This window comes from Archocentrus centrarchus, chromosome 2 (genome assembly GCF_007364275.1).
Source record: "Archocentrus centrarchus isolate MPI-CPG fArcCen1 chromosome 2, fArcCen1, whole genome shotgun sequence".
Lineage (NCBI taxonomy): Eukaryota > Metazoa > Chordata > Actinopteri > Cichliformes > Cichlidae > Archocentrus > Archocentrus centrarchus.
Genome location: NC_044347.1, coordinates 22,575,084 through 22,601,996, shown reverse-complemented (window position 1 = coordinate 22,601,996; position 26,913 = coordinate 22,575,084). Strand labels below are relative to the sequence as shown.

Here is a 26,913-nt window from a genome sequence, read left to right as displayed (position 1 = left end):
GACAGTGAATTAAAAAAAAAAAATTAACTATTTAAATTGTATTAATGCTTAAAATAATGAATAATTAGGCATATGGCTGGTTTGAGTTACATGTAAGTGAACATTTGCAGTAAATTCAACTAATGGAACTAGACCTCCTTCCTGTGTTTGTGGTGTTGGTGCCTTTTAGAAGACCATGAGTAAAATTCTAGTATTATTTTATTAATAGTTTAGGACTAATTAGCAGTTCTCTGTATTTTTGTGATACCTTGCTAACCTAGTGCTGATAATTAGCACTGACACTGGGGCTGTGTCCATCTTTAATGTACAGTCTATAGTATAAACCTAAATGTTTTGTATTATTTTTGTATTAACGTTTTGTATTTCTCACAGTTTATTCAGGTCACACAGGCAACCCATAATCCCAGATAAGTTAAAACCTCAACCTGCAGTGAGAGGGGCTCATCTTCCAGGGCCTTTGAATGTTATGGTATGGTATTTAATGGCAATGTCTTGTTAAGCTACTTTAATCTGAACCAGTGTGGGACACCCTTAATGACCATCAAAGTTAGAGACAGATTTACTGATTCTAAGAACACAAATAAATGGCTGGTTATCAAAATGTGTTATTCTAGTTCTTCTCTGAGCGCTCAGTACTCTGACATAGTTTAGTGATGGTGCATAAACACAAATCAGTATGTGGGCCTTCCGAGAATTTTAAGAATGGTAACAAATTACATGTAAGTAGACATAATTTTTCCAGAAGATAATCAAGAGGTAAAATACAATGACATATTAATAAACACTAAAACTGCGCTACTTCCTCACTTCACATTCTTTTGGTAGAGCTCATAAAGGAAGCCAACTTATTTTATTTTTTTTTTTTTTTTGCATATCTGAAAGCAACTACAACACTTTAATGCTCCCAGTGTCCTTAAAATTCACAAGCAGTCGGAAACAGAATATTCAAATGGGAATTCTCCTCATCTAAAAGTTCTCATGACAAGAGTTCAGTAACACTGAGGGGAAAAAACTGTGGCTACATTTGTGCAAATATAAGCACCCACAATTGTGTATCGTCACTTTTGGATGCTTATAACATGAGACTTTACTGCAAACACCACTTTTTATTGTCTCCTTATTTAGATTAGTCTACTCTTGGGGGCTCAAGCAAGCAGATTTTTTTTCCCATTTTCCTTCACTTTCCCACTAACCCCGCCATGTGTTACAAGCTCAGGCTGTAATCGTGCATGCAACATTTTGATTACAGTTATGAATGTTAATCACCAAAAGGCAAAGCTTTGACCTCAGAGGCCCAGTGTTAAGTTGCTTTAAGTCCTCTGTTATCAATCATTTAGTAACATTTTTTTCATGCTAAGTCTCTCCTGTAAAGCATTAGGGTAAGTGGGGCTAAAATTAGAATCTACAGTGTCAACAATCTGGAGCCCCATAAACAAGCAAGATTAAATTAGCCGACCACTGTTTCCTCTCTGAGCCTTTGCGCGCATGCATCTGTGTGCGCGTGCATGGAAACCTACTGCAGTGCACACATAGGTTCAGTGTGTGTTTCAAATGCTAAACTTTCAAATTCCAATGTCTCAACGTGCCTTTAAAAACCTACACCGTTGTTTTACTCATGCTATTTTGCAAGAACATGTGTTGATACAATGTCCAATTTTGGAGTCCATAACTCCACGATGAGGACCACATCCAGTTACTGACCCCCCCACTACTGTAATAACACAAAGGGTACTGCCTGATGATTTTTTTTTTTTTTTGTATCATCGCTCTTTCAACATCAACAACCTGGCCATGGAAAAATGTGACTGTTAAGCAACTGTGGCCAATATAACTGCCAGGCTTTGCTTCACTTTGTCCATGTTTCACCCTTCCATTCCTTCTCTCTCTTCCTCTCTGTCCATATCTCCCTCCTTAAAAAGGCATAGCACGAGACCAGTCTGCACAGGTTGCCCTGTTCACATGCATACGCACTCACTGGTACACGTGCAAATGATTTAAAGTGGGATCTCTATCTGAGCAAATGCTTGAACTTTGAATAGATAGCATTGCATGAAGTGGCACCTGTATTTACATCACTGATATTACAATGCTGTTTTTTATATATATATATATATATATATATATATATATATATATATATATATATATATATATATATATATATATATGTCAACATCAATGTTCTTCTCATAGACTGTATATAAAAGAAGGATGCATCCATCCTGACGTCACCAATTGGTTTATAAAGTCTCATTATGAAGCCTTAACTTGAGTATTCTGGCCACACCCTCCTTCTTTTTTGTAAATCAGACATCACAAGAGAGGGGTAAATCTACAACAAAGGTCCACCCCAAAAAGCAGACCATCTTAACGCATATTTAATGCTTTACAAAATAATCATCATGTTGTACTTATAGGGACTTGGAACTAAGTATTGACACCAAAGCCTCATTAGCAAAATGTTATCTGATGCCATAAGTGAAGCAATGAAATGAGCCATTTTCTCTTTGACTTCTATAAAGGCTGACTACCGTTTGCAACCAGAAGAATCGCCCCCTACTGGCCATTAAAAAAGAATACAAGTTTGAAACATCTCTATACAGGCCTCACTTTACAGATCGGGAGGGTCCGTCCATATTTTATATACCATCTATGGTTCTACTCAGTCTAAAAATGTTTTTATAAAGTGTAGCTCTATGACAGTTTTCTCTTGGTTATGTCATAGTGAGGTCATTTTAAGGGTATCTGATTCATCAATCAAACATTCAAAAGAAAATTTGCATTATAAACTGGAGGCATGGACCATGTCAATTGCACGATGCAAATTTAGGGTCCAGTGTGTTTAGAACTTACCTGACCCATACTAGAGACACCCATACTAGAGACACCCACTAGAGATGGAGACACTAGTGCATTTGATTAGCAGTGCCTGGCTGCTGCTTACCCTCTTAATTCCCATGGAAGCAGTGACTGTATGTACCGACAGATCGATGATTCATTCCTTTGCCATTCCTCGTAATTGGGTAAAAGTTCCTTTTATTAAAAAAAAAAAAATAGACAGGACTGCATCATAGTTCTGTCATAAATAGTGCTTGATTTTGGATTACAACTGCATCCAACACCTATTAATGATTTCATTAAGCTATGATTGCATTTGGCATGTGTGAAAAAACAAGCTAATTTCAACTTTTCCTTCATTTAATATTTCTCTTGCCTGCCAGGGTTGTGCCTCAGCCAAATCGTGCTCTCAGGTCGATACCAACATGGGCAGAAATTACAGGGGGAATGAGGATCCTCTTTTTCTGGGAAAAACTGTTTTGCTCTCCTCAGTGCATCATTGTGAATATTCAGGGTTCTCACGTGACATCGTGCACACATTGCTCAAACATTGTCCATCATAGTCACGCACACCTCTGGCAAAGGCAAAAATGTGTATTCCTCAACTGGTTGGTGAGTGGTTACTGCCTGTCACTGGTGAAATTGGTTGCAAAGAGGGTGCTTTGCTTTGGCACTAGCTGATTGCCGCAGTTGCCTGTAGTTTGCATAGAAGATGGAGACTTGTCTGAAAACATTCACAGACTATTTACTGAGCAGTTGTAAAATTTAAAGAAGCGTGACGGAAACAGGAAAAGAAGGATTTTCGCTGTCAAAGTAAAAACTGTGCTTCAGCACTGCAGCCAACACATTTCAAAAGGCACAAATTTTATTTTGAAGCCAAACAACCTCCAGTCCTGTTTTGTGTCACACTTTTCACACTCTAACGACCGCTCAGAGATTAGTTGTTGAGTCCTTGCAGACAATTTGGCATCTTCCATGCAAACTGTGTGCAACTGCAGCAATCTGTTGCCAACGAAAGTAATCTAAAGGAGGCTTTTGGTGCAGCACCCTTTGCAATCAATATTGCCAGGCAACCTTCAGCAACAATTTGCCAGTCGGTTGGGGAATGCACATTTTTCCCTCATGGTTGCAAGATGGTCACAGACTGGTCTCTAGCTGTGACTGTGAATTTGGCCTGTGTGTCTGGGGCCTTGTTCACTCACCCCCTATAGAGTCATGTATCTGAAATGTTGGATAAGCTAACATCATGTGCCTGTAAAACCTAAATAACTTGACTGGTTACACTTTATCTGAGAATTTTACTTCACGCCCGTCAGTGTTTGACACATCCCAGCAGACCAGTAACACTTTCTTGGCTCTGTATTTTTACAAACACTCTGAGGTGCAATAACTTTGGTCCAGATTGCGCTAATGACTCCATACTGATGGCCTCATGTTGGCCTCAGTCGGAGGAGGGGGTTGCAACTGAAGCAGACTTACAGTGGTGGGAAACGCCACTGAATGAGAACTTCGAGACATCTCACAGAGGAGGAGAGGGAGGAAAGGAGAGCGTGGATGCCTGTGCGAGTGTGAGAAAGAAAGAGGAGGCATGCTGCAAGAAAGTGAAAACAGAGAGCGAAGCTGGAGCTGCTCCTTTTAATAGGAAATGATGAGAGAGCCGTTTGATGGCTGCATGCTTTTGACCCTGTGACTGTTCGCAGTCGTGAGAACCAAGTCCCCGGCCGTGTGTCCTTAAGCTCCTCACATCAACACCCGCACACACACGCGCACACGCACACACACACACACACACACACACACACACACACACACACACACACACTTACACTCTATGCAAAATGCAAGCAAAATATTCAGAAAAGGAGACTAAGTGCTCAAAAGAGGCAGGAAAATTATACCTTTCCAGAGTGCAGGTGGACTCGTGCCAACTATGCCCCACACACACACACACACACACACACACACACACTTATAATAAGTATGTTTTGGTAAGGATTTCATACACTGCCTGCCCCCTTATTCACACTCAGTTTGACATCTATATGAAGACAAAAGCCCAACGAACCCAATGATGACAACAGTAGGAGGGAAAAATCTATCGACACTCCATTGCACCTTTTGTTGGAATGATTTAATCCTCAAAGCTCCATAAGACTTTCTTTAGCTCTCCCGGGATAAGGTGTGACTCACAAAGACTTAAAACACAGTAATGACCATGTGGCCAAGGAAGGGGGAAAAAAATCCAGGTGGGAGAGGTGGACAAGAGCTATCCCTTCCCACAGTTAATTACCCATGTGCCCTTGGGCCAGACCAAAGGAAAAAAAAATGCTGTTTCTAGGCTGAAATGGACAGGCTGGTTTGGTACTGTGGGGCTTCCAGGTGCAGATGTCAGCGCTGGGTTAAACACTCCCTCTTTAAACCCCATAAATCTTTGAGTTAGGGCTCCACCTCAGGTCATGATGTCTGACTCACACACAGGCGACTGCTTGAGTCCAAGACTTAAACATTTACCCCCCCCCCCCCCCCCCCCCCCCCCCCCCCCACCACCACCCACGCCCCAGCAGATGTCTCTTATAGCATTCACTGTATTTGTCTTGCTTCCTTATTAGAGTATGGAAAAAAATTTTCTAATTGTTCCATGAGCTCTCATATAGGTTGGAGTGCACCTAAATCTTCTATATAAATCTGATATACAGCGTATGCATTCAGGATTCTGTTTTGCTTGTTTAACATAACAACTGCAGCACGCAGCATAAGCCCTCATAACCACAAAAAACCACGAAAGAGAACCGTGTCTCCCTGGAAGGTTTACCTCTGATTTCCACACGACGTAAGCGTGAGAGCTGGACGGCTGCACTTTCTTCTGGAGCCACCTCCGCGGGGAGAACAGCGTGCCGGTGCTCCCTGATGGCGCCGCACCGGGTCCACGCACCATAAACGGTAAATCCCCGGCGGTATTCCTTTTGGCACGCTTAACTATGTCATAGTCAAAGTGGAAGTTGGAGGATGGGGAAACATCAAAAGGTATCGAAGGAGAAGAGATTGAAGGGGTTATGGGTTCCTTTAGGGCCGGAATCTTTGTGCGTAAAGTAGGTTTCACAGCCAAGCGCTCCGCAGACGCACCTGCGTCTGCAGCCGCGCCGCTCACTCCATCGCTCCCGGCACCGCAATGTCTTATGATAGCGGGGTCCAGGCTGCGGGTTTGACGTAGCCTCCGTTTGGTTATGGCTTTGGAGGCAGGAGATGAGCAGGAGAAGACGCTGTTTAGAAGTCCTTGAGCGGCTGACATGTCTCCTAATGTTTAGATCTCACATTAGCGCTGCTCAGCAAAGCTTCCCAGCAATTAAAAGTTCAGTGCTGCCCCATTAAAGGGACGTTCTGGGTGGACGAAGAGCTGGATAATGATGCATTTGAGTGGAGACGCTGCGCGATGCAGAGAAAGTCTTCCTTTCCTCTTCTGTGTTCCTCTGCACGGTGATTATTCCTGTGCTGGAGCGGAGCGAGAAGGCTAGAGGGGAGAGTGCGCTCAGGGGGTGGGGTTCAGAAAATCTGAGACGAATGCCTTCTCACTTATTTGCTTAACAATCAATTTGATGTTTGGTGTTAATTTAATACATAATTTGGATTTTGTTTTTAACTCACATGGATGAGTTCGCAAAGTCAGCTCCACCTCCACAAGATGACCAGTTGGTGAGCCCCGAGCTCCGCTGTAAAAGTGCGCCTAGAAAAGTATCATTTTAACCTCAGTCGTAGTTGAATTGCACCACTTTTTTGCACGCTGTCATCAAATGTGAGTCAGATGACTTTATGTAATTAGTAAGCCCATTTCCACAGGGGTAATTAAGGCAAGGACAGACAATCATCAGACAGGAAGGAGGTCATGCATAGAGATAGACATGATTTAGCTGGGGATGAGTATTAATCCTGGTCTCCTATTAATCCACCTTGCTGTCTGGGAATAATAGACCTATCAGCAAAGGCTGCAGGGTGCTATTATTAGCCAAACAATAAGTGAGCCAGGATTAATAGGCCCGTTCCTTTTTTTATACACCTGTGCATGAGACATTTGTTTACACAGATGCCCAAAGAGGACTTAAACTGGCTGTGTGTGTGTGTGTGTGTGTGTGTGTGTGTGTGTGTGTGTGTGTGTGTGTGTGTGTGTGTGTGTGTGTGTGTGTGTGTGTGTGTGTGTGTAAGAGACAGAGAAAGCAGAAGCATGTGTGGCCCCGTGTGTGAAAGTATGGGAAAAATGAAAAGAGACAGCAGGAGTCTGGGGAGGAGGGTGTCTCCCGGCTGATAAAGGAGCTTATGAAGCTGCACTGCATGAGACACACACACACACACACACACAAAGAACAGCGTGACATGACACTGATAACAGCTGAGATAGATTTGACCCTTCTAAAAACAGTCTGGGGGGATGGGAAGCAGGCTGAACAAGAACACACCAGCCCTAATTAGAAGAATACACGGTGCATTCTGCATTAGTTCATAAGTCTGTTTGATCATTTGCAAAATCTCTGTCTTTTAACCTGTTTGTTCTTCACCCATCTCACCAATCATTCATCTGATCCGCTTCAGAATTTGTGGTTGCACTCATAGGGACTCTAGTAAGCGCAGTGCATAGTTTGAGGTCATTCAGATTAGCCGTCCTTGTATTTTGGCTAAAAGTGTTCTCAGTTACTAGCATCTCCTCTGCAGTGACTGCTGCCTGCTCCACTCTGTGTGTAGGGGGCGTGGCACATGCTACCTTTGAGAGGACAGTCACTGACATTAATGCATTCCCAAGTCTCTCACCCCTAGGTTTAACAACTAACCCTAACCTTAATGTAATTCAAACTTTAACCTTAAAAGAAAAATCAACTTTTAACCCTCTGACAGCCTTTTAAAGGACCGTGACAACCAAAATATTGCAACTTTTACAGGGCTTCACAGGTCAGACTGTCTAAAATTCGAACTGGTTCTTAGAGAAGATAGCTGGACATGTTTTTATTTTCATGTTATGCACTTTGGTTTTTTTTGACACATGACTTGAATGAGCATTTTTTTTTTAGAGAAACTTGGAACATGCCTGCTCTGCACAGCCACACTGTCATAACCCAGGGAGGGCCGGCCTGTGTTTTTTGTGTGTGTGAGTTGTTGGCTGTCCAGCAGAGATGGAGAGGGGTTTCAGGCGTCTCCACCTCTGGGCAGATACGTGGGCGTGGCTCCACCACACCTGTGATGGATCAAGGCATCAGGTGGAACTACTTAAGCTGCCAGCGGACATTCACTCGTCGCTGGATCATTGACTACTTCCAAGTTAGTGTCGGCTCCTTCAGTGACTTCCTGTCGTGTATTCCCAAGCTTACCTGTTTTTTCGCTGTTCGCCTTCCCCAGATCTCCGTGTCGGCTCCTGCCTTCGCTCCCTGAAAATCCTGCTCTCCGCTCGCCACGCCGTTCCACGCCGTGCCACCGCTGATCCTCGGGACCTTTCCACCTGCCTGCTCACTCACCTGCCTGGCCTCTCCTCCCCCCCTTGGCCTCTCTGCTCGCCGCTCGCCACCAGCTGTTTCCCACAAAATCCCCGGACCTGCTTCCCTTCACACATTCTCACTGTAAATAAACTTGCACTCTGCTCTCATCAATTACCGCCTGTGTGTCTTCTCCATCTCAGTTGTGACAGAATGATCCAGCCACAATCGGACACCGCGGAGGCTGATCCCATCAGCAGGACTTTGGCCAACCAGGAAGAGACCCTCCAGCGCCATGACCACATGCTTCGCCTGATCACAAGCCACCTCAGTGCTACCACTCAACACCTGGCTGACTTACGGGGTATGTTGGAACCCACGGTGTTATCTGCCATGCCTCACCAGCCCGATTCATCTGCCCCGCCGCCGGCACCGTCGGTAGTGTCAGCCTCCGCATCCGAAGCCACCGGAACACCGGAGAAAGCCCTGCCCACTCCTGAGGTATTCCATGGTGAGCTAGGGAAGTGTGGAGGATTTCTAACTCAGTGTTCACTAGTTTTCAGACAGCAAAGACTCGCCTACGCTTCAGACTGCGCAAAAATTGGATTTATGGTCAACCTGTTCCGGGGACGGGCGTTGGAGTGGGGGCACGCTGTTTTACGAGGTAACCCCGACCTGTCTTTCCCCACTTTCCTGTCTCGCTTTAAGGAAGTTTTTGACAAGGGATCCTGCCCCGAGGCTGCGGCTCAGAGATTGGTCAATCTGCGGCAGGGCAGACAGCGTATGGCGGATTTTTCCGTGGACTTCCGCATTCTCGCCGAGGAAGCCGGCTGGGAGGAGAGAGCGCTCAGAGGAGTATTTTTGAATAGCATTAGTGACGACCTCAAATATGAACTTGCAACCCGCGATTTACCTCTTTCTCTGGAGGCGGTAATTTCACTGTGTATTCGGCTAGACGATCGCCTGAGAGCTCGGCGGACCCCGGGCAACTACGACTCCCAGCATGCCTTTCACCGCGCTGCTTCCGGTGACCGGAGAGGATCCCCGGAGGATGACGCCAGGCGCACGGCGACTCCTGGTGGCGCGGAGGAGCAACCCATGCAGCTTGGACGGGCCAGATTGTCTGCTTTGGAACGACGACGGAGATGGGAGGCAGGGGAATGCATGTATTGTGGCAAGATGGGTCACTTCATCGCTTCCTGTCCTGTTCGCCCAAAAGGTCGTGTCCGTCAGTAAAGGTGGGGGTACTGGCGGGCCAACTTAACTCTTGTTCCTCCCTGCCGAGATTCACGCTCCAGGCAAAGCTTGTGCTTCCCTCCGGTTCCCACACGGCGTTGGCATTAATAGATTCTGGGGCTGAGCAAAATCTTATGGATTCCGCCCTCGCCCAGCAGTGGGATGTTCCATCCATAGCCTTGCCCACTCCGCTCCGGGTCTCGGCACTGGACGGCGCTGCTCTCTCTGTTATCACTCACAAGACCCAGCCACTCTCCCTCACCCTGTCGGGTAACCATTCAGAACAGTTGTCATTTTTTCTTTTTGATTCACAACAGACTCCCATCGTCCTTGGCTTTCCGTGGTTACAGTTGCATAACCCCCATATCAATTGGACAACTCGAAGCATCGCAGGGTGGAGCGAGCGGTGCCACCAGCATTGTCTCCGGTCCGCCACGCCCTCTGTTAACCGCTCGTCCACGCCCAGGGGGGAGACAAAATCCGATCTGTCTGGGGTGCCCTCAGCCTATCACGATCTGGCTGAGGTGTTCAGTAAGGACCGGGCCGTCTCTTTGCCTCCTCACAGACCCTACGATTGCGCCATCAATCTCGTGCCTGGGGCTCCCTATCCATCCAGCAGACTCTACAGCCTTTCTCAGCATGAACGGGACGCCATGGACCGGTATATTACCGAAGCCCAGGCAGCTGGCCTCATTCGGCCGTCCACTTCTCCCATGGCCGCTGGATTCTTCTTCGTGTCAAAGAAAGACAAGTCTCTCCGCCCCTGTATTGACTACCGGGGCCTCAATGCTATCACTGTTCGTAATAAGTATCCACTGCCACTCCTCACCTCCGCTTTTGAGCTCCTACAGGGGGCGACCGTCTTCACTAAACTGGACCTCCGGAACGCCTATCATCTCGTTCGCATACAAGAAGGAGATGAATGGAAAACAGCTTTCAACACCCATCTCGGTCACTTCGAGTACCTCGTGATGCCCTTCGGGTTGACCAATGCCCCGGCAGTGTTCCAGGCCCTCGTTAACGACGTCCTTAGGGACTTCATTAACCACTTTGTGTTCGTTTACTTGGATGACATCCTGATTTTCTCTCCCTCGTTGCAGGAGCACAGGAAGCACGTTCGGCTGGTGTTGCAGCGGCTGTTGGAGAACCGGTTGTTTGTGAAAGGAGAGAAGTGCGAATTTCACGTTGAGTCTGTCTCCTTTTTGGGTTACATCATTGGAAAGGGGCGACTGGAAGCTGACCCGGTTAAGGTACAGGCGGTTCTGGATTGGCCCGAGCCATCGGATCGGAAACAGCTACAGCGTTTTCTCGGATTCGCTAATTTCTATCGCCGCTTCATTAAGGACTTTAGCACCATCACCCATGCTCTTACTTCTCTCACCTCTCCCAAGTTGCCTTTCAGGTGGACCTCGGCTGCGGCTGGTGCTTTCTCTTTTCTGAAGAATCGGTTCGCCTCCGCTCCGGTTCTCATCCAGCCTGACCTGTCCAGGGCCTTCGTGGTGGAGGTGGATGCTTCCGACGTGGGAGTGGGGGCAGTCCTTTCTCAACAGGCCACAGGTGGCCTTCGACCCTGTGCTTTTTTTTCCCGTCGCCTCTCGCCAGCTGAGCAGAACTACGATGTGGGGGATCGGGAACTGTTGGCCATCAAGTTGGCTTTGGAGGAATGGCGGCACTGGCTGGAGGGCGCGACCCATCCATTCCTGGTGTGGACGGACCACAAGAATCTGGCATATCTCCGGTCCGCTAAGCGCCTTAATGCGCGACAAGCCAGGTGGGCCTTGTTTTTCACTCGCTTCAACTTCACCATCTCCTACAGGCCTGGGTCACGGAATGTGAAGCCCGACGCCTTATCTCGACAATTCTGCTCCTCGGACCACTCTGTCCAGCCGGAGTTTATCGTGCCTCCCTCCTGCGTTGTCGGCACCCTCACCTGGGAGATCGAGTCCGCCGTTCGAGCGGCTCTCCAGGCCGAACCAGACCCTGGCACCGGACCCCCCAATCGCCTCTATGTGCCCTCCCAGGTTCGGGCCCGGGTTCTGCAGTGGGCACATACAGCTAGATTCACCTGTCATCCCGGAGCTAATCGCATGGTCTCCTTTCTCCAGCGCTATTTTTGGTGGCCCACGCTGATCAAGGAGACCCGTGAGTACGTGGCAGCATGCAGTGTCTGTGCACAGAATAAACCATTGTTGTCTTCTCCCTCTGGTCTCCTTAGGCCGCTGCCTACTCCCAAGCGACCATGGTCCCACATAGCGCTGGACTTTATCACTGGCCTCCCTCCTTCAGAAGGGAATACCGTTGTCCTGACCATCATAGACCGTTTTTCCAAGGCAGCTCACTTCATCGCCTTGCCCAAGCTTCCTTCCGCCCTGGAAACAGCACAACTCCTGACCAACCATGTCTTCCGACTACATGGAATTCCTGAAGATATAGTGTCCGATCGGGGGCCCCAATTCACATCCCGGGTGTGGAAGGCGTTCTGCGAATCCCTCGGAGCTAAGGTGAGCCTCTCCTCTGGTTACCATCCACAGACCAACGGCCAGACCGAACGTGCCAACCAGGAGTTAGAGGCAGCTTTGCGGTGCGTGGCATCTTCCAATCAGGCCACCTGGAGCTCTCATCTACCTTGGATTGAGTACGCGCACAACTCTCTCTCTTCCACCGGCACGGGCATGTCCCCGTTTGAAGCTGCTCAGGGTTTTCAACCACCTCTCCTTCCTGCCATCGAAGAGGACCTCACCATTCCCTCAGTCCAACATCACCTTCGTCGCTGTCGTCGGGTATGGAAGGCCACCCACGCTGCTCTTCTCCGGACCAAAGAGCGGAACAAGCGGATTGCTGATCGCCACCGGACCCCTGCACCAGACTACCAGCCGGGTCAGCAGGTATGGCTGTCCACTAAGAATGTTCCAGTGCGTGTGGAGTCTCGGAAGCTCGCTCCAACCTTCCTTGGGCCGTTCGAGATTGAGTCTATTGTCAATCCTGTGTCTGTCTGTCTAAAGTTGCCTCGTAACATGCGCATCCACAACGTCTTTCATGTTTCGCAACTCAAACCTGTCTCCTCCAGTCCTTTGTGCCCCCCGTCTGGTTCTCCTCCCCCCGCTCGGATTATTGACGGCCAGCAGGTCTACACTATCCGTCGCCTTATGGACGCACGTCGCCGTGGGCGCGGTTACCAGTTTTTGGTGGACTGGGAGGGCTACGGTCCTGAGGAACGGTCCTGGGTGTCCCAGGCTAACGTCTTGGATAAAGGCATGGTGCGGGACTTCCGGAGACGGTATCCAGAGAAGTTTCGGTCGCCTGGAGGCTCCCGTTGAGGGGGGGGTACTGTCATAACCCAGGGAGGGCCGGCCTGTGTTTTTTGTGTGTGTGAGTTGTTGGCTGTCCAGCAGAGATGGAGAGGGGTTTCAGGCGTCTCCACCTCTGGGCAGATACGTGGGCGTGGCTCCACCACACCTGTGATGGATCAAGGCATCAGGTGGAACTACTTAAGCTGCCAGCGGACATTCACTCGTCGCTGGATCATTGACTACTTCCAAGTTAGTGTCGGCTCCTTCAGTGACTTCCTGTCGTGTATTCCCAAGCTTACCTGTTTTTTCGCTGTTCGCCTTCCCCAGATCTCCGTGTCGGCTCCTGCCTTCGCTCCCTGAAAATCCTGCTCTCCGCTCGCCACGCCGTTCCACGCCGTGCCACCGCTGATCCTCGGGACCTTTCCACCTGCCTGCTCACTCACCTGCCTGGCCTCTCCTCCCCCCCTTGGCCTCTCTGCTCGCCGCTCGCCACCAGCTGTTTCCCACAAAATCCCCGGACCTGCTTCCCTTCACACATTCTCACTGTAAATAAACTTGCACTCTGCTCTCATCAATTACCGCCTGTGTGTCTTCTCCATCTCAGTTGTGACACACACTGGGGACAAGCAGAATCATAAATATACAGCGACTGTATGCTTATAGCTACCTTTTTTTCATAACAGTAACTTGAGGCATGTTTTGGGGACATCTGTAAATTGAAGCTACAAAAACAGCAAGATTTTTAAAAATCCACTGCAGAAGTTTCTCTAGTGGCCACTTGAGGCTGCCTTCAAAAGCGTGTCAAACCCCATACACTCCCACATTAAAATGCCTAACTTAACAGCATTAAATAAAAGCATGGTCACAGCCTGGTACAAAAACTGTTTTGGCCTCCATGTAAGTAAATAAATTATTTTCTTCTACAGCTATAATATATAGCGTATAATAATTACTGCAGTCATGCTAGCAAGGCTTAAGCTTAAGGCCGCGGTTGCTTTGATTGGCAGGTCAGTAGCTGCTCGCTAGGCCTCACTTCCACTAATTCGAGTCACTGAGCTGGACCTCCCCACTGTGCTTGTGCTACTGGTGCCTCTTGGAGCATTTTAATGGAATTTTCTGTGTGGTATAGCCCACCCAAGAAGTGTTCAGTTATGGTGAGTGAAATTCTAGTATTGTTTAGCACTAATAATAATCAGATATGAGTGTCTGTGGGCTGGCATCCATTTTTATACACTAGTAGAAGGAGCATTGTTGCCCTGAACATACAGCTTGTGTATTTGTGACTGCTTCCAAAAGCAACAGGAATATATGTATCACTGAGAAGTTTAAAGCAATCCTTGATTTTTCCCCTTTTTGATGTGTTCAAGCTCTTGATCATAGTCTCAAGGAAATCTGGGAATCGTTGCGCTCGTGTTACAATTATGTAACCGTGGAGGACATTTCATTTGAAACTCATTTGACACAACTGTCAAAATATGTGCATTCAGGGGTCAAAGGGAATGGGAGGAAATTAACAGGGCTACTCATCAGTCAGTTGTGCTCAGCGTTATATACACGCTGTCCATATTTGGTCTACAGTAGTAGAGCGGCATTCCCTGAAACCATTTTAAGCAAAATGAGTCTAGGTTTAGCAACACAGACATGGTTTCCTGTGCCAGGGATCAGTTCACATTTCATTGTTCAAGCCTCTTAGAGAGATAAGCCTCAATGAAAAGGTTACAAGGTCAGGAAAAAAGAAATGCACTTGCTGAAATATGTAACAACAGACAAGTGAAAACAGGTCTAGTTTTTTTTCTTTCTATTAACTATTTAAACATGCCTGCAAATTGATACATGCACATCACACACAGATTTCACCTCATGAGCGATGTGGATTTCACGTTCCTCCAACATCCCTTTTCAGTCGAGGAAATTTAGCTTCTTGAGACTTGCAGAACTTTAATTTAGCCTGCTGGATTTTGCCTCAAGGAAAAGTGCCCTTCCCCAGACTGCAAATGCCAAAAACATGTGCTGCACCCTTGGTAAAGTGTATCATTAATTTGTAGATAAAGGGTGGTTGTATTATGGGGCCATTTGCTATATGGTTTTAAACTATCCAGAACTTATTAACACACAGGTGGCTTTCATCTTTGGTGAGATCTCATCCCTAGGATACTTTTTTTTATATGCAAAAAGCCTACTTCCTGTCCCTTTTGGGGGGCGGGACTTAATCGCAACTCAATTAGTCCACACCTGGATTGATTGCGACTAACATCGGACCTAGTTCAGGTCTTTCCCTTTGTTTCTGCAACACTTATATAGCATTTTTAGATCCTGAAGTAGACTATACCTTGGAGGAATTAATCGAGTGAGTGATATTTGATACAGTTTTTGCATTTGTTTTCATTTGCTTTAAAACTACCCAATCATTGATATCAGTCAGCTGAGTGGAAACCCGTTAGGAAAGCGTTTGTACACTGTCCTCATTCTTTAACTAGTGTGTCAGTCCCGAAGCTTTCTGAGTAATGCAGCTGCCACAAAGCCAAATTTTCTACAGTAAGAAATCCGGTTTGGTTGGGATATTTTTTTGTATTTAAATACTGTCATCTTCTGGCGACTCTATGAAAATACACCACTTGTATGGCGTCCTCGAAAGGCCATTTCACTCAATCCCGTCTCGGATTTGTATGCTGCCTTCATTGTCACTCGGAACTTTTTGTGGTAGAACTTGTAATTCTGCGGTAATTCACGTGCACGATCCTGTATTTCGAGCTTGATTTTGTAATGAACGCGTATGGCGGAAAAATCGTTGTGTATCCTACTGATAAATGCGCTTAACTCGCCGTCTTAACTGTGGGCCGATCATCCACAAGAAAGTGCGCAACCCGCAGCGGTCCACGCTGTCTCGACGTGGAGAAATTACGAGCGGTCGTGAAAGCAGCTGAAGCAGCAGCGGGAAGGCTACACCGTTTCATCCCACAACAGCGCCATCCTTCCACAGTGTGTTTCGGTGGGAGATCCCTCTCAGGAAAGAGTTTGGCAAGGAAAGGGTTAAGGGGTTTACAGGGTTCAGATCGATGCCTCCTCTCCCACACGTCGCCATGAACAAATGAATTCGCGGGGACTTAAATATCAATTTCACAAAGGAGAGCGAGTCCTGTGCTTTGAACCCGACCCTACCAAGGCTAAAGTGTTGTATGACGCTAAGGTAACGCTTTGCAGCCCGTCGCGTTTTCCACTTTGTATAAACGAGTAATTCATTCTGGGGGAAAGCAGGGGTGATGCTTTAAGGTGTGGGACTCTAAGTCCAGCTTGTGGCGGCTGCTTAGGCCGCAGGAAAATGCATTACAGCAATACCACCGTGGCTGTTTCTCCTGAGTTTATCGCATTGGTTTCCGGGTGCGTTTGATTAGACTTGTCTTGCTCAGGGTCACGATTTTAAAAAAAAGTAAACAACCTTGACGTTTTGTAACGTTCCCGGCTTATTTATGTCAAGGAGGCTATTGAACAAGGAATTTCACATGAAGTAGTTTCTATTGCATGCAGTTCAGTTTGCAGTAGAGGCATTTTTAAAGAGCAGTGAGGCAGTTACAGCTGGGTGGCTGCTCTGCAAAGCAGATTCATGTCAACACAGCGCACCAAACAAAAGCGCTGCTAACTTTGCACACACTTATCTGGTTAGTCCAGTGTTTGCTAGCTTGGAAAACTGCGTGTTTCGGGTGACACAAATTCTCCACCAGACTAGTGACTGTTTTACTAGCTGCCAGGCTAACGCTGGTAGAAAGCTAAAGTCATCGGACCATTGTAGCCTGGCTGCTGCTAACCCGGGCTAACTGGCGGTTAGCATTCGTTGTTTTCAAGTATTATTCGGGAAACACCTCTTAGTGTCAGAATGGAGCTAATTAACGTAGATATTTAGTTTTTAATGCCGATAAACCTGTAAGTGTTTATAGTTATAACGTAGATAATTACGGGTGTATAACGAAACGTTTCAGGGTGCAGTGTATTTATGCAGCTATACTTCCTGTGGTCAAAAACCCCTTGATAGCCTGGCATTAGGTTATGTCAAATCCGGACTTCCAAAATAATAATAGCAAGTGTAATATACAGTGTGATGGTTTGATATATTATATTTGAATTGAAATGGGCTGAGAATATTACACGTTAGGTTTATATGCATGTAATAACTAATGAAACTGAGTAATTTCGCCTCCAAAATGTGTGTAAATGTGAGTAGTATGATGCAGCTTTTTGACTGCTGTCACCTGGACACTGAAAATGAGATGACAAGTACCAGTGAAAATGAGAAATGCTTTATTTATCCCATATATGGGAAATTACTGTTGCAGCAATTGAATTGATGGTGATTTGATAATGATATCTGGCTGAGCCTCTCGACCAGACAGATCTGTTGCATTATAGCAGGTGGTAGCATGTGGTTCGAAAGACTCTGTTTCTTTCTTTGTGGCTGAATCAGTCTGTTAGAGAAGGTGCTCCGCTGCCTGTCCAGTAAGTGGTGCAGAGGGTGGTCATGATGAAGAACAGCCTCTGGAGCTTGAAAAAAGGGCGACTGGACTTGTTTTTGTTTCTTGAAGACGTTTCAACTCTTATCCAAAAGGCTTCTTCAGTTCTCAAAACCAAAAGGTGGAGAGACCCAGGTATTTAAACCCCAATAGGTATAGTCTTCTGGAGGTGGTTGTGACCCACTATTGTTCATGTGCATAATCACATGCACCAAGGTGTGAAAGGTAGCGTGGGTCATTACGTCATTACAGTCAGTGGTTTTGGGTGAAACCTACACAGACATGATGGAGAACAGTTTGCTCAGTGACCTCCTCTCCACTACAGCTTCAACACTACAGTGTCCAGTTTGCAACCAATCACAGAGCCAGCCTTCCCGATCAGTTTATTCAGTTTGCTGGTGTCCAATGCCTCTCCACCTGCAGACTACAGCAAAGTACACTGTGATACGGAGCCTGCTCGTTGCCCTTTTTTTTTAAATTAAGCCTCTGTGTTGGTCTTCCAGTTGCTAATGTGCTTGCTAAGTTATGGGTAGATGTTTAACAGTGCTCTACTTGCTGTTTGTTCATGTTCCAGGTCCTTGATGTCTTGATAGGTACAGATGAACATGGAAGACGAATCCCAAAGTACCTGATTCACTTCAATGGTTGGAACAGAAGGTAACAAGATTTTATTATTTCTCTTTTTCTGATTGGAGAGTGAATGCAACCTACAAGAAAACCCTATCGTGGCAAATGTACTTTACAATTGTAACATTCCCTTTTCGCCAACTTGTGTATGACGCAGATATACACCACTACTGTCAAGTCATGCATTTTTATTTCTTTTTTTTTCTTTTTTTTTAATGCCTGTTGTTGTAGCTGGGATCGTTGGGCTGCAGAGGATCATGTCCTAAGGGACACCGAGGAAAACCGTAAATTACAGCGTAAACTGGCTCGCAAAGCTCTAGGTCGCATGTAAGTTCACACCCTAGTCATCTACTGAGTTAGAAGTAATTGTCAAAAAACCCCACATCATTGTTACTTGATGATCGGGTTATAAGAAAGATGGATAAAAACAAAAAGCCTCTAATTTAAACTACAAGTCCAGTGTGATGTATTCCACTGCCTGCAAGTTTTGGGTTTGACCTCTGAATGCCTGTCTATAGAAAAGTTTGAGACACTTTGTGCTTTTCTTTTTCTTGGTGATAGGAAGAGAAAGGGATGGGTAAAGAGGCGGCGTCGTCAGTCTGGTACTAAATCTTCTCTGAAGACTCTCCCAAAGGAGGACGACAGCGATGACGCATGTGAGAAAGCTCTCTGTATCTTTGTCTTTTGCTCCCAGTCTCCCTCAGCAATCAAATTAAGCCCCGCTTGTTCTTCCTCTAGGCTTAATTTCAACTTCAGAAAGCAGTGAAGGGGACGATTCTGACCCTGAATCTTCAAATAGTGGGGACAGCACCTTCTCTGAGGATATCAACAAAATGGTAAAGCTGATCAGTATAGTGGGCATCTCAAGAGTCAAGGTCGTATTTATCGCTCGATACATTGCAGGATTTTAGTTAACATTATTGTCAGGCCTAACTTGAAGAAAAGTATAGTTGTGAGAGGGTTTTTTGGCCACAGAAAATCTGCCCTATTGTGTTTTTAATTGATCACCTGTCTGTGGATTTTTGTTTCAGAGGGTTGAGCCAGACATTAATGTAAAGAGGGACTGTGAGGAGAAGATCGTTCATGTTGACATAAACATCCCCGACGTTCTGAAGAAGAAACTGGAAGATGACTGCTTCTACATCAACAAGAGGAAGAAGGTACAGGCGGCAGAGACCAACACCTCTTTTCTACCAGCACCTACTCGATTTGACTCAGTTTGACTCGTTTTCCATTACGATTGAGTACTGCCTTAACGTGCATGGGATTGTTATACTAAGGCAATTTGAAAGTCCCGTGATGCCATTTGTATGGGATACAAATGATGGGATTCTTGTAAAGGAGTCGCTCTCATGACTCATCTAGCGATGTCACTCCCTGGCCAATCAGTGGCATGCAGTCTGCTGACATCACATTTTTGGCTCGACTCAGCTCGCTTGAACCCCGGCTGAGCAGGTACTAAAAGTGTTCGGGAGCAAGTACTACCACCTAATGGAAAACCCTAAAAGCCAAGCCGAGTGGGTGCTAGTGGAAAAGAGGCACAGGCATACACAACTTTCTATAAGGCGTACGCAGAACGTCAGCAGTTCATCATGGACCTGCTTTTCTTATTGTTTTTTTGTTGTTGTGCATATGCATGATATTTAAGCTTTACGGCTAGATCACAAGTGAACACAGATTAAAGGTTTCTGAAACTCTCGCTTAAAGATAAGACTTTTGGAAGGAATTGTAAGATATTAAAACTGTGGAGAATGTTTTTGTGTCCCAGCTTGTGATGGTTCCCTGTCAGACGAACGTCGTTCACATCCTGGAGTCTTATGTCAAGCACTTTGCTATCAACAAAGCATTCATGGCCAACGAGCGGTATAGGCGTCAGCAGACCACCACACAGAACAGCAGTCCGCAGCCAGTCCCTCCAGAGAAGAGGTTAGTCTTCACACTCTTTAAACATTTGAACCAAGTAGTCTTAATTTCCATGTGCCCAATAGAAAATGGTTAATGGGGATTATAACTGAGACATGGCCTAATACTTGATAAAATATGCACTCACGGGATATTTTCTCTTTTCACACCATTCCTTGTAAACCCTAGAGATGGTTGTGGGGGGGGGGTCCCAGTAGTTTCTGAAATACTGTGAGACCAGCCAGTCTGGCACCAACATCCGTGCTGCGTTCAAAGACGCTTTAATCACCTTTCTTCCCCATTCTGATGCTCAGTCGTTCAGCAGGTTTCCTTTACCATGCGTTGTTAAATTTTACCTTGTTGGTGGTGATATCTGAGGGAGGAGCAGTCCACTGTTTATCGTGCTTTTCCCAGCTATTTAAAAAAAAAAAAAAAAAAAAAAAAGGCACTTGACCAAAGTTGAAATAGTCATCAAGCCCCACCCAGCAGTTTTCCAGGTCACTCAAGCCACTTCCCTGGGCTGGGTACTGACTAACTACACCTATTTTTCCTTTTACTGAAGCGAGGAGCTGTGTAAGGAAATGGTTGATGGCCTGAGGATCACTTTTGACTTCACCTTACCCATGATCCTCCTCTACCCCAGTGAGCAAGCACAGTTCAAAAAGGTCACCTCCTCAAGGGTCTTCCTGGCCATGAATGAAGGCTCCCCCTGCTCGAGCAAGTAAGTGTGGTTTGACGAATCACATGCGCTGCATCAGAAAGCACTGCCTAGTTGTGATGCTGCATTTAAACCGCTGTGCTCTTCTGCCTTTTTTTCCTCCAAAGCACCCAAAGAGAGCGCAGCCCAAGCCCGCTGGGGCACAACCCCCCTACCCCGCAGTCCACAGACAGCCAGCCAGCTCTGAGCGACATCTCTACTACCACCCCCACCGCTCCAACCCCAACCCCAAAGCGCCGGCGCCACCCTGATATGGACTGCATCTCATACCAGTCGCAGTCACTGAGGCGCTCCACCAGGAACACGTCTGGAGGTGACCGTCCAGCTGAGGGAAGCAGTGGCGGTAATGAGTTTGAGTTCTTCCTGGATTTGGAGCTGTTTAGTGTACATTATAAAGTATTTTTGTATCTTTTTATAAACAAATGTAACTTGACCTGTAAATATAACACTTAATGATCCAGGTGGAGGCAGTGCCACAGCATCACCGCAGCTCAAACGGCGTGTGGTTGACACTTCATCGCAGCCCAAGTTCTTCCTCAACCTTGACAAAAGTAAGGTCCCTGGTCTCTAAGCCAGTCATTGTTCACATAACATTACCACAGTGTTATAATTCCTTCATTATTATCCATGTAAGGGTAGATGGACCAGTTCTTTATGTAGTGCTTTTCTACTCAAATGTGTCATTCACACACTTTCACACTTTGACGAACACAACAGAAAGCAACTCAGGGTTCAACATCTTGCCCAAGGATATTTTGAAATACAGAATGAAGCAGCCAGGCATCAAACCACCAACCTTCCGATTAGTAGATGACCTTTTCTACCTTCTGTAACAGCGTCTTTTGTTCCAGTCATCTTGGCAGATGAAACCTCCCTAACATTGACAAACACAGCTGGTGTCAAGAAAATTAACAGCCGTCTAATTTTAAAGAAGCTGGAAGATTTTCCAAAAGTCGAATGGGAGTCAGAGTCTTCAGCTCCCATGCTGTGCTCCTGTGGAACCAGCTCCCAGCTGGGTTCAGGAGGCGGACACCCTGTTGACTTTTAGGCTTAAAACGTTCCTTTTCAATAACGCTTTTACAGTTAGAGCTGGATCAGGTTCAGAACCAGAACCATCTTGTAGTTATGCTGGTTTTACCACCTTAAGGCTGAAGCTGATGGCGGACCTCCTCCCATGATGCACTGAGCACTTCTTCGCTCCCTTCATTTTTACTTCACGATTTATGTGCCACTATTGCATGTCATTAACCGCTGTCCACCTTTTTCCATAGCTCGAGCTTCACCTTGTTTGTTTCTGCTCCCTCTGTGTTCCTCATTTGTGTCTTCTTTCTCCTCACCTCCCCAACTGGTTGCAGCAGATGGCTGCTCCTCCCTGATCCTGGATCTGCCAAAAGTCTCTTCCTGTTAAAAGGGAGCTTTCAGTTCCCAACTTGGCTAAGTGTTTGGGAATCCTAGGGGATTGTTTGGGTTCTCTACCAAATTTGAAAGCCTTTTGTCTTTTCCTCAGAGATGCAGATTGATTGATTTTTGTCAGGGGTAGGTTTGTATAATTGCTCTCACTTCCAGAAGGGGGGGGGGGGGGTCCTCAGTGCAGGCTTAATTGCAGCCATGTTTCCTAATTGGGTGAAGATCAAAATAATGCAGTTCCTGTAAATATACAGTATTGCGTTCAGTGAAGTGATAAGTTTGTTTTTGCAGTAACCAGTTTAGTCCAGTAGATGGTGTTATCCTGCTGCTATCCTCCCCGCAGTCTTCCTCTCTTGTCAGTGAGCTTTTCTCTCCTTATAGGTTAGCAGTTTAAAATGGTGTTAACCCTTGCCTTTGAGTTGTTTTGTTGATTATCAGTAAGTTGCTGTGCAAATATGGAAATGACTGAAACAGCTGATGTCTTTCTGGTAATGTTCTTTAATAATAATTTTAAAAAATTTTTTAAATTTTCCGTGTCGTGCAGGAACTCCAGTGCACAGTGGCTCCTCTTCCCCGTTGCCCTTGACCCCAAGCAAAGAGCGAAGCGGCCCTTTCCACGGCCTGGAGAGCCGCAGAAACAACGAGCTCAATGAGGTGATGAAACTGATTACCTGGAAGGGAAATTGCTCAAGGATGCTAGGATAATTTTGTGAATGGGGGGCTCCCTTATTATAATTTGCTGGTGTGTATTTGTGTGCACTAATCAGTTGGCAGAAGGACTTATCCAGTGTGTGGACTTCTGAAAATATTTTACAATGGTACGCTCACAAGTCTGCTAAATTACACTTAATTTGTTTCCTTTTGCTCTGTCCACCAGGTTTTGAGCTGGAAGCTGACTCCTGATAATTACCCTTTGACTGACCAGCCTCCTCCGCCCTCCTACCTTTATGGGTCACAGCACCTTTTGCGGCTCTTCGGTCGGTTTTATCAGTTCAGACATAGATTTGTTACTAGCCTCATCCCATTCTCAAACACTCCCATAATCCCTGTTTTGCTTGGCTTTTAGTGAAGCTTCCTGAGATTCTGGGGAAAATGCAGCTCCCTGAGAGGAATCTCCGAGCCCTGATCAAACATCTGGAGCAGTTCCTCAGGTAATCGGTTATTGTTAGTTAGGAGACATTGTCATGATTTTAAAGACACTAAAATATTGAGGAACAATTGTCCTTAAAAATCAAACCTGATTCACGCTGAGTGCAGCTAAAACTACAACAATGGAGATAGACAAGTTATCAGTGCACCAACATAACTGGAAAAACATGAAAAAAGAAAGGAAAGGAGTAAGTAAATGAGAACATGGAGGGGAGAGCTGGAGTGATAGAGAGAGAGAGAGCACGTGTTGGAGGGAGGGAGATGAGTGGGTGTTACACAAGCTCCACAGTCTAATCTTTAAATCCTCCCTAGCGATCTTCAGTTCAGCCGGTCCCAAACCTGAGGGATTTAGGTCCTCTCATTCTGTAATCAAACGCACGCAGTGCCGCCTTTTGCCATCAAGCAGTGCTGTGGAGCCAGCAGCTTGGGCTCAGCACGGAGCGGGAACAGGAACAAATCTGACTCTGAGAGCCAGCATTACCTTTTTATTCCATCACTCAAGTGAAAAGTGTTTATGAATAGATGTGGGCTGAACCAGTGCCACAATAATCGTTAAAGGGTCCGCTGAGAGTCGGTCAGTTTGTCGGACGAGGCGACAAGAGGGTGGCGCGCAGCATGAAGGGATTAAAGCACTCATCCAAGTCACGGAATACATCGCCTTCACCAGATTGTTGTTTTTATTTATATTTTTGTTTGTCTCAGAAGCATCATTGTCAGCATGCGACCATAATACTGAATAAAATACCTGAAGCGTGGGCTGTTCCTCTTGGCAAAGCATTTTTGTGCACCATCATCAGTAGTAGGGTAAACGTGCAGAAAGTCCTTTAATGCACTGGACCATCACTGTTGCCCCCCCCCCTCCCCTGAAAAAAAGGACCATCATTCTGTAAAATGGGACCTTTTGCAGTTTATCTGCAGACAGGATCTGTGGTATGCAGCACAGCAAACACTGACATGTTTTCTCTGTATCTAATTAATATGTTCACCGTGTTGGAGACTTGGTGGGACGCTGGCCACAAACTGACATAGAGGCTTTTTTTTTTTTTTAAACTTTGCTTTCCCCCCCCCCCCTACTCTGTAATCAGCCTTGTGGCAGATTGTGCCGAGCGGGCAAAAACTGATTGATGTTGCAGGGACTGAAGTGCATTGCATTCTGGGATTTGGCCACAGTTGATCTCTCACTCTCTCCCTTTCTCTGCAAGCATGATTATGATTAAGTGTGGGTGTGCATGTGTGACACATTATGCATATGTACCTGTGTTTCGTTGTGGTGTTCCTGATCTAACACCTACAATGGCTACTAAATGATGAGGCCTGAATTTCTGGCCCAAAAGAGCCCAGAACAATCTTTACAGAGCAACAAATATTAATACAGATCTCATCTGTGTATAAACTTTAAAACAAAGAATCAAGTCGTACTTGGATTCCTCGGTGTGGGGCTCTTTCCCTTCATTGTCCCATTAGTTTGTTTATTTCTTAAGTTCTGCTCTGATGAGGATAATTTGTTTGCATTGAGATTAGGAAGGCCGGTGGAGCTAAGATGAGATGGCAAGATTTAGAGGATTTGGCTGAGTGGCGGATACTAAGAAGATTCCAGATTAGTTTCCCTTGCCGCTGATTAGATTTGTTGGGGGGGGGGGTATTTTTTCACTCTTTCCCCTCTTTGGCTGTTGGTCAGTCATGTTTTTGGTCTTTCTGTCATAGTGATTGGTTATTTGGTGGCATTATAGAAATTGTTCTTTTTTTTTTTTTTCCTTTTTTACAGGGTTGGGGGTGTTTCCAAAGGGTATACTCCAAGTTGAGGGCAGAAGGCAATTGGGTTTGGGATTTATGTGGAATATAGCCAGGGATATCCAGGAAAACTGATGTCAACAGACTATTGTTGCTTCATGTAAGCCTGTCATGTCATCTTCATTCATCTGAGAAAATATGGAATATTTAAAGTGATCTTTTTCTTGTTACCTTTCTCTGCCCTCCCTCCCTCCCTCCCTCTTAGGTTTCTGGCCGAGTTCAATGAGGATTTTTTTCCAGAGTCTGCATATGTGTCAGCATCGGAGGCCCACTACAGCATGAAACAACCGAGGCCGGTTTACTGAAGGAGACGCCCCCCCCCCCTTTTGCTTGTCACCTCTAGCCCAAACATTAATTTTCTTGGTGTTGGATTGTGGAACATTTGCTTCTGCCGTCCCACTAACCCACGCACTGTGTGAGGCCGCCCCGTACTGCTTTGCTTTGGTTTATGCCGAGGCGTGTCGATTGGCTTGTGTTGGCCACCTTTTCGTAACCCTCGGAAAGACTGAAATCTTAGAAAACTACTAACAAGCGAAGCCTCACTTTCTTCTCACTGTAGTTCGGAGCTGTAGTTTTGGAATATTGTGGCCTGTCTGTTGAGCAGAAGCGAACACCATTACCAAGCTCTGTCTGTCTGCATTCCCAGCGAACGAATTTGGGAAACTCACAAGGGCTCTGTTTGCAGATTTGCCTGTTTGGAAGCTTAGTCATGGCTTCCTATGCAGCGCTGCCACCAAGCTTCTGGATACGAGTGCCCTGCAGCTACAGTAGGACTCGCTCTATCCTCAGTGTTTTTCTGCTTTCGCTGAGCCGCTCTAATTCACGGACTGTTCAAGAACTTTCCTTCAGGACTGTTTTCTTTAGGTTCTTGGAAGTTTTAAGGTCTATTCAGTGTCCCAAGAGTTTTTCTTCTACTTTCCTGCTTCGTCTCACTTCTGTTTTCTTTGCATGCCTGCTAACTGTCAGTCATCTTTTTTTACTGTCTGCCCTCCTGTCAGTAAGACTAAAATGCAGTGGTGTTTAAGAAAGTTCTGTTTTGTCCATCTTCAGTTAACAGGTATTCTTAACGACCCCGAGGCTGTGAGGACTGTTTTCAGACCGGTTCAGTTGGGAATTTCATGCACGTACTATTTAATGCAGCAAAAGCAATGAGCTGCTTACTCATGACATTGTGAACATGTAAATAAATACAAAATGTCTGTCCACCAGTATGTTATTTTTCAAAGTACACCGCTGGTTCACTCCAGTAATACCTCAAATTCTGTTTGAGCTCTCATGCTATGCACAGAGTGTCTGAATTTTCTGTTTCATTCAGTTTTGTTTCCTTCCAGCCCTGTTCAGTTTAAATAAAGACATTTTCTTAAGCGTTGCAGCTTATTTACATAAGCACGAGGCAGCGAGGCTGTCTGCTCCTGCCAGTTTTGTGTGTGAGCCGCTTCTGCTGTGCGCCGCCTTTGTGCTTTTCAGTGTAAGATGAATTAGCCGGGAGCGTGCAAGTGGATTGTGATGGAGCACTTTAAAGTTGGACGTAGACAAGAGAATTTTTATCAGCCGCCTCGACCTTGCTTGTCAGCGCACAATAGATGATTTAAATTTAAGCAGTGGAAGTTGTTGCCACAGCCTGACATTTTGTTTCTGTCAACATGACTTTTCTGTCTTACAGCAACCTAAAAGCAGCCCTTATTGAATTTCCTGCTACTTGTTTGTATAAATGTGGCACCACTGACGCTCGTGGCAAAGGCGATTTAAAATGGCAGTGAGAAAAAGCACCACAGTAGCTGGAGATGCTGTGCGATACTGCCACTGCTGCTCTGGGGAGCAGTGGGCCAGCCGAGATGTTGATCTGATCAATGTCTGCTGGATATGGATGAGTCTCTGAGTGCCAGGAGGTGGTCGTGTTTTTGGCAGTTTTGATATGTTCCAGTATGGGAGCCTGTTAGAGCAGGCTGCTGTGAAACGCCACTCGATTACACCGCGGACAGAGTTGGAAATATTTGTCA

General features: G+C 46.0%; 2 protein-coding genes across 3 annotated transcripts in view; one reads left to right on the top strand and one right to left on the bottom strand.

The window, feature by feature from the left end:
* Positions 1 to 6,585, bottom strand: part of LOC115791091 (rho GTPase-activating protein 6) — a 97,481-nt gene extending 90,896 nt beyond the window's left edge. Inside the window, exon 1 of the mRNA XM_030745191.1 lies at positions 5,651 to 6,585. Within this exon, the coding sequence (XP_030601051.1) occupies positions 5,651 to 6,127 (477 nt within the window). The 5' untranslated portion in view covers positions 6,128 to 6,585. The remainder of the gene's footprint in view (positions 1 to 5,650) is intronic.
* Positions 5,716 to 26,263, top strand: LOC115791103 (male-specific lethal 3 homolog). Of its 2 annotated transcripts, none has more exons than XM_030745220.1 (14): positions 5,716 to 5,778; positions 17,894 to 17,976; positions 18,178 to 18,273; positions 18,508 to 18,602; positions 18,685 to 18,782; positions 18,978 to 19,106; positions 19,715 to 19,872; positions 20,411 to 20,569; positions 20,674 to 20,909; positions 21,028 to 21,117; positions 22,518 to 22,627; positions 22,851 to 22,950; positions 23,040 to 23,124; positions 25,119 to 26,263. In XM_030745220.1, coding segments are annotated over exons 3-14 (1,362 nt in total). In that variant the 5' UTR covers positions 5,716 to 5,778; positions 17,894 to 17,976; positions 18,178 to 18,271; the 3' UTR covers positions 25,219 to 26,263. The 2 variants fall into 2 exon arrangements, with proteins under 2 accessions (XP_030601080.1, XP_030601071.1); XM_030745211.1 differs by lacking the exon at positions 5,716 to 5,778 and adding an exon at positions 15,754 to 16,004.
* Positions 26,264 to 26,913: the final 650 nt, after the last annotated feature.

Excerpts from the sequence above, each read along its gene's own strand:
- LOC115791103 (XM_030745211.1), top strand. The coding sequence starts at position 15,906 with ATGAATTCGCGGGGACTTAAATATCAATTTCACAAAGGAGAGCGAGTC. Across the intron at positions 19,107-19,714 it reads ACATCAACAAGAGGAAGAAG|CTTGTGATGGTTCCCTGTCA; the intron begins GTACAGGCGGCA and ends TTTGTGTCCCAG. Across the intron at positions 20,570-20,673 it reads GGCTCCCCCTGCTCGAGCAA|CACCCAAAGAGAGCGCAGCC; the intron begins GTAAGTGTGGTT and ends TTTCCTCCAAAG.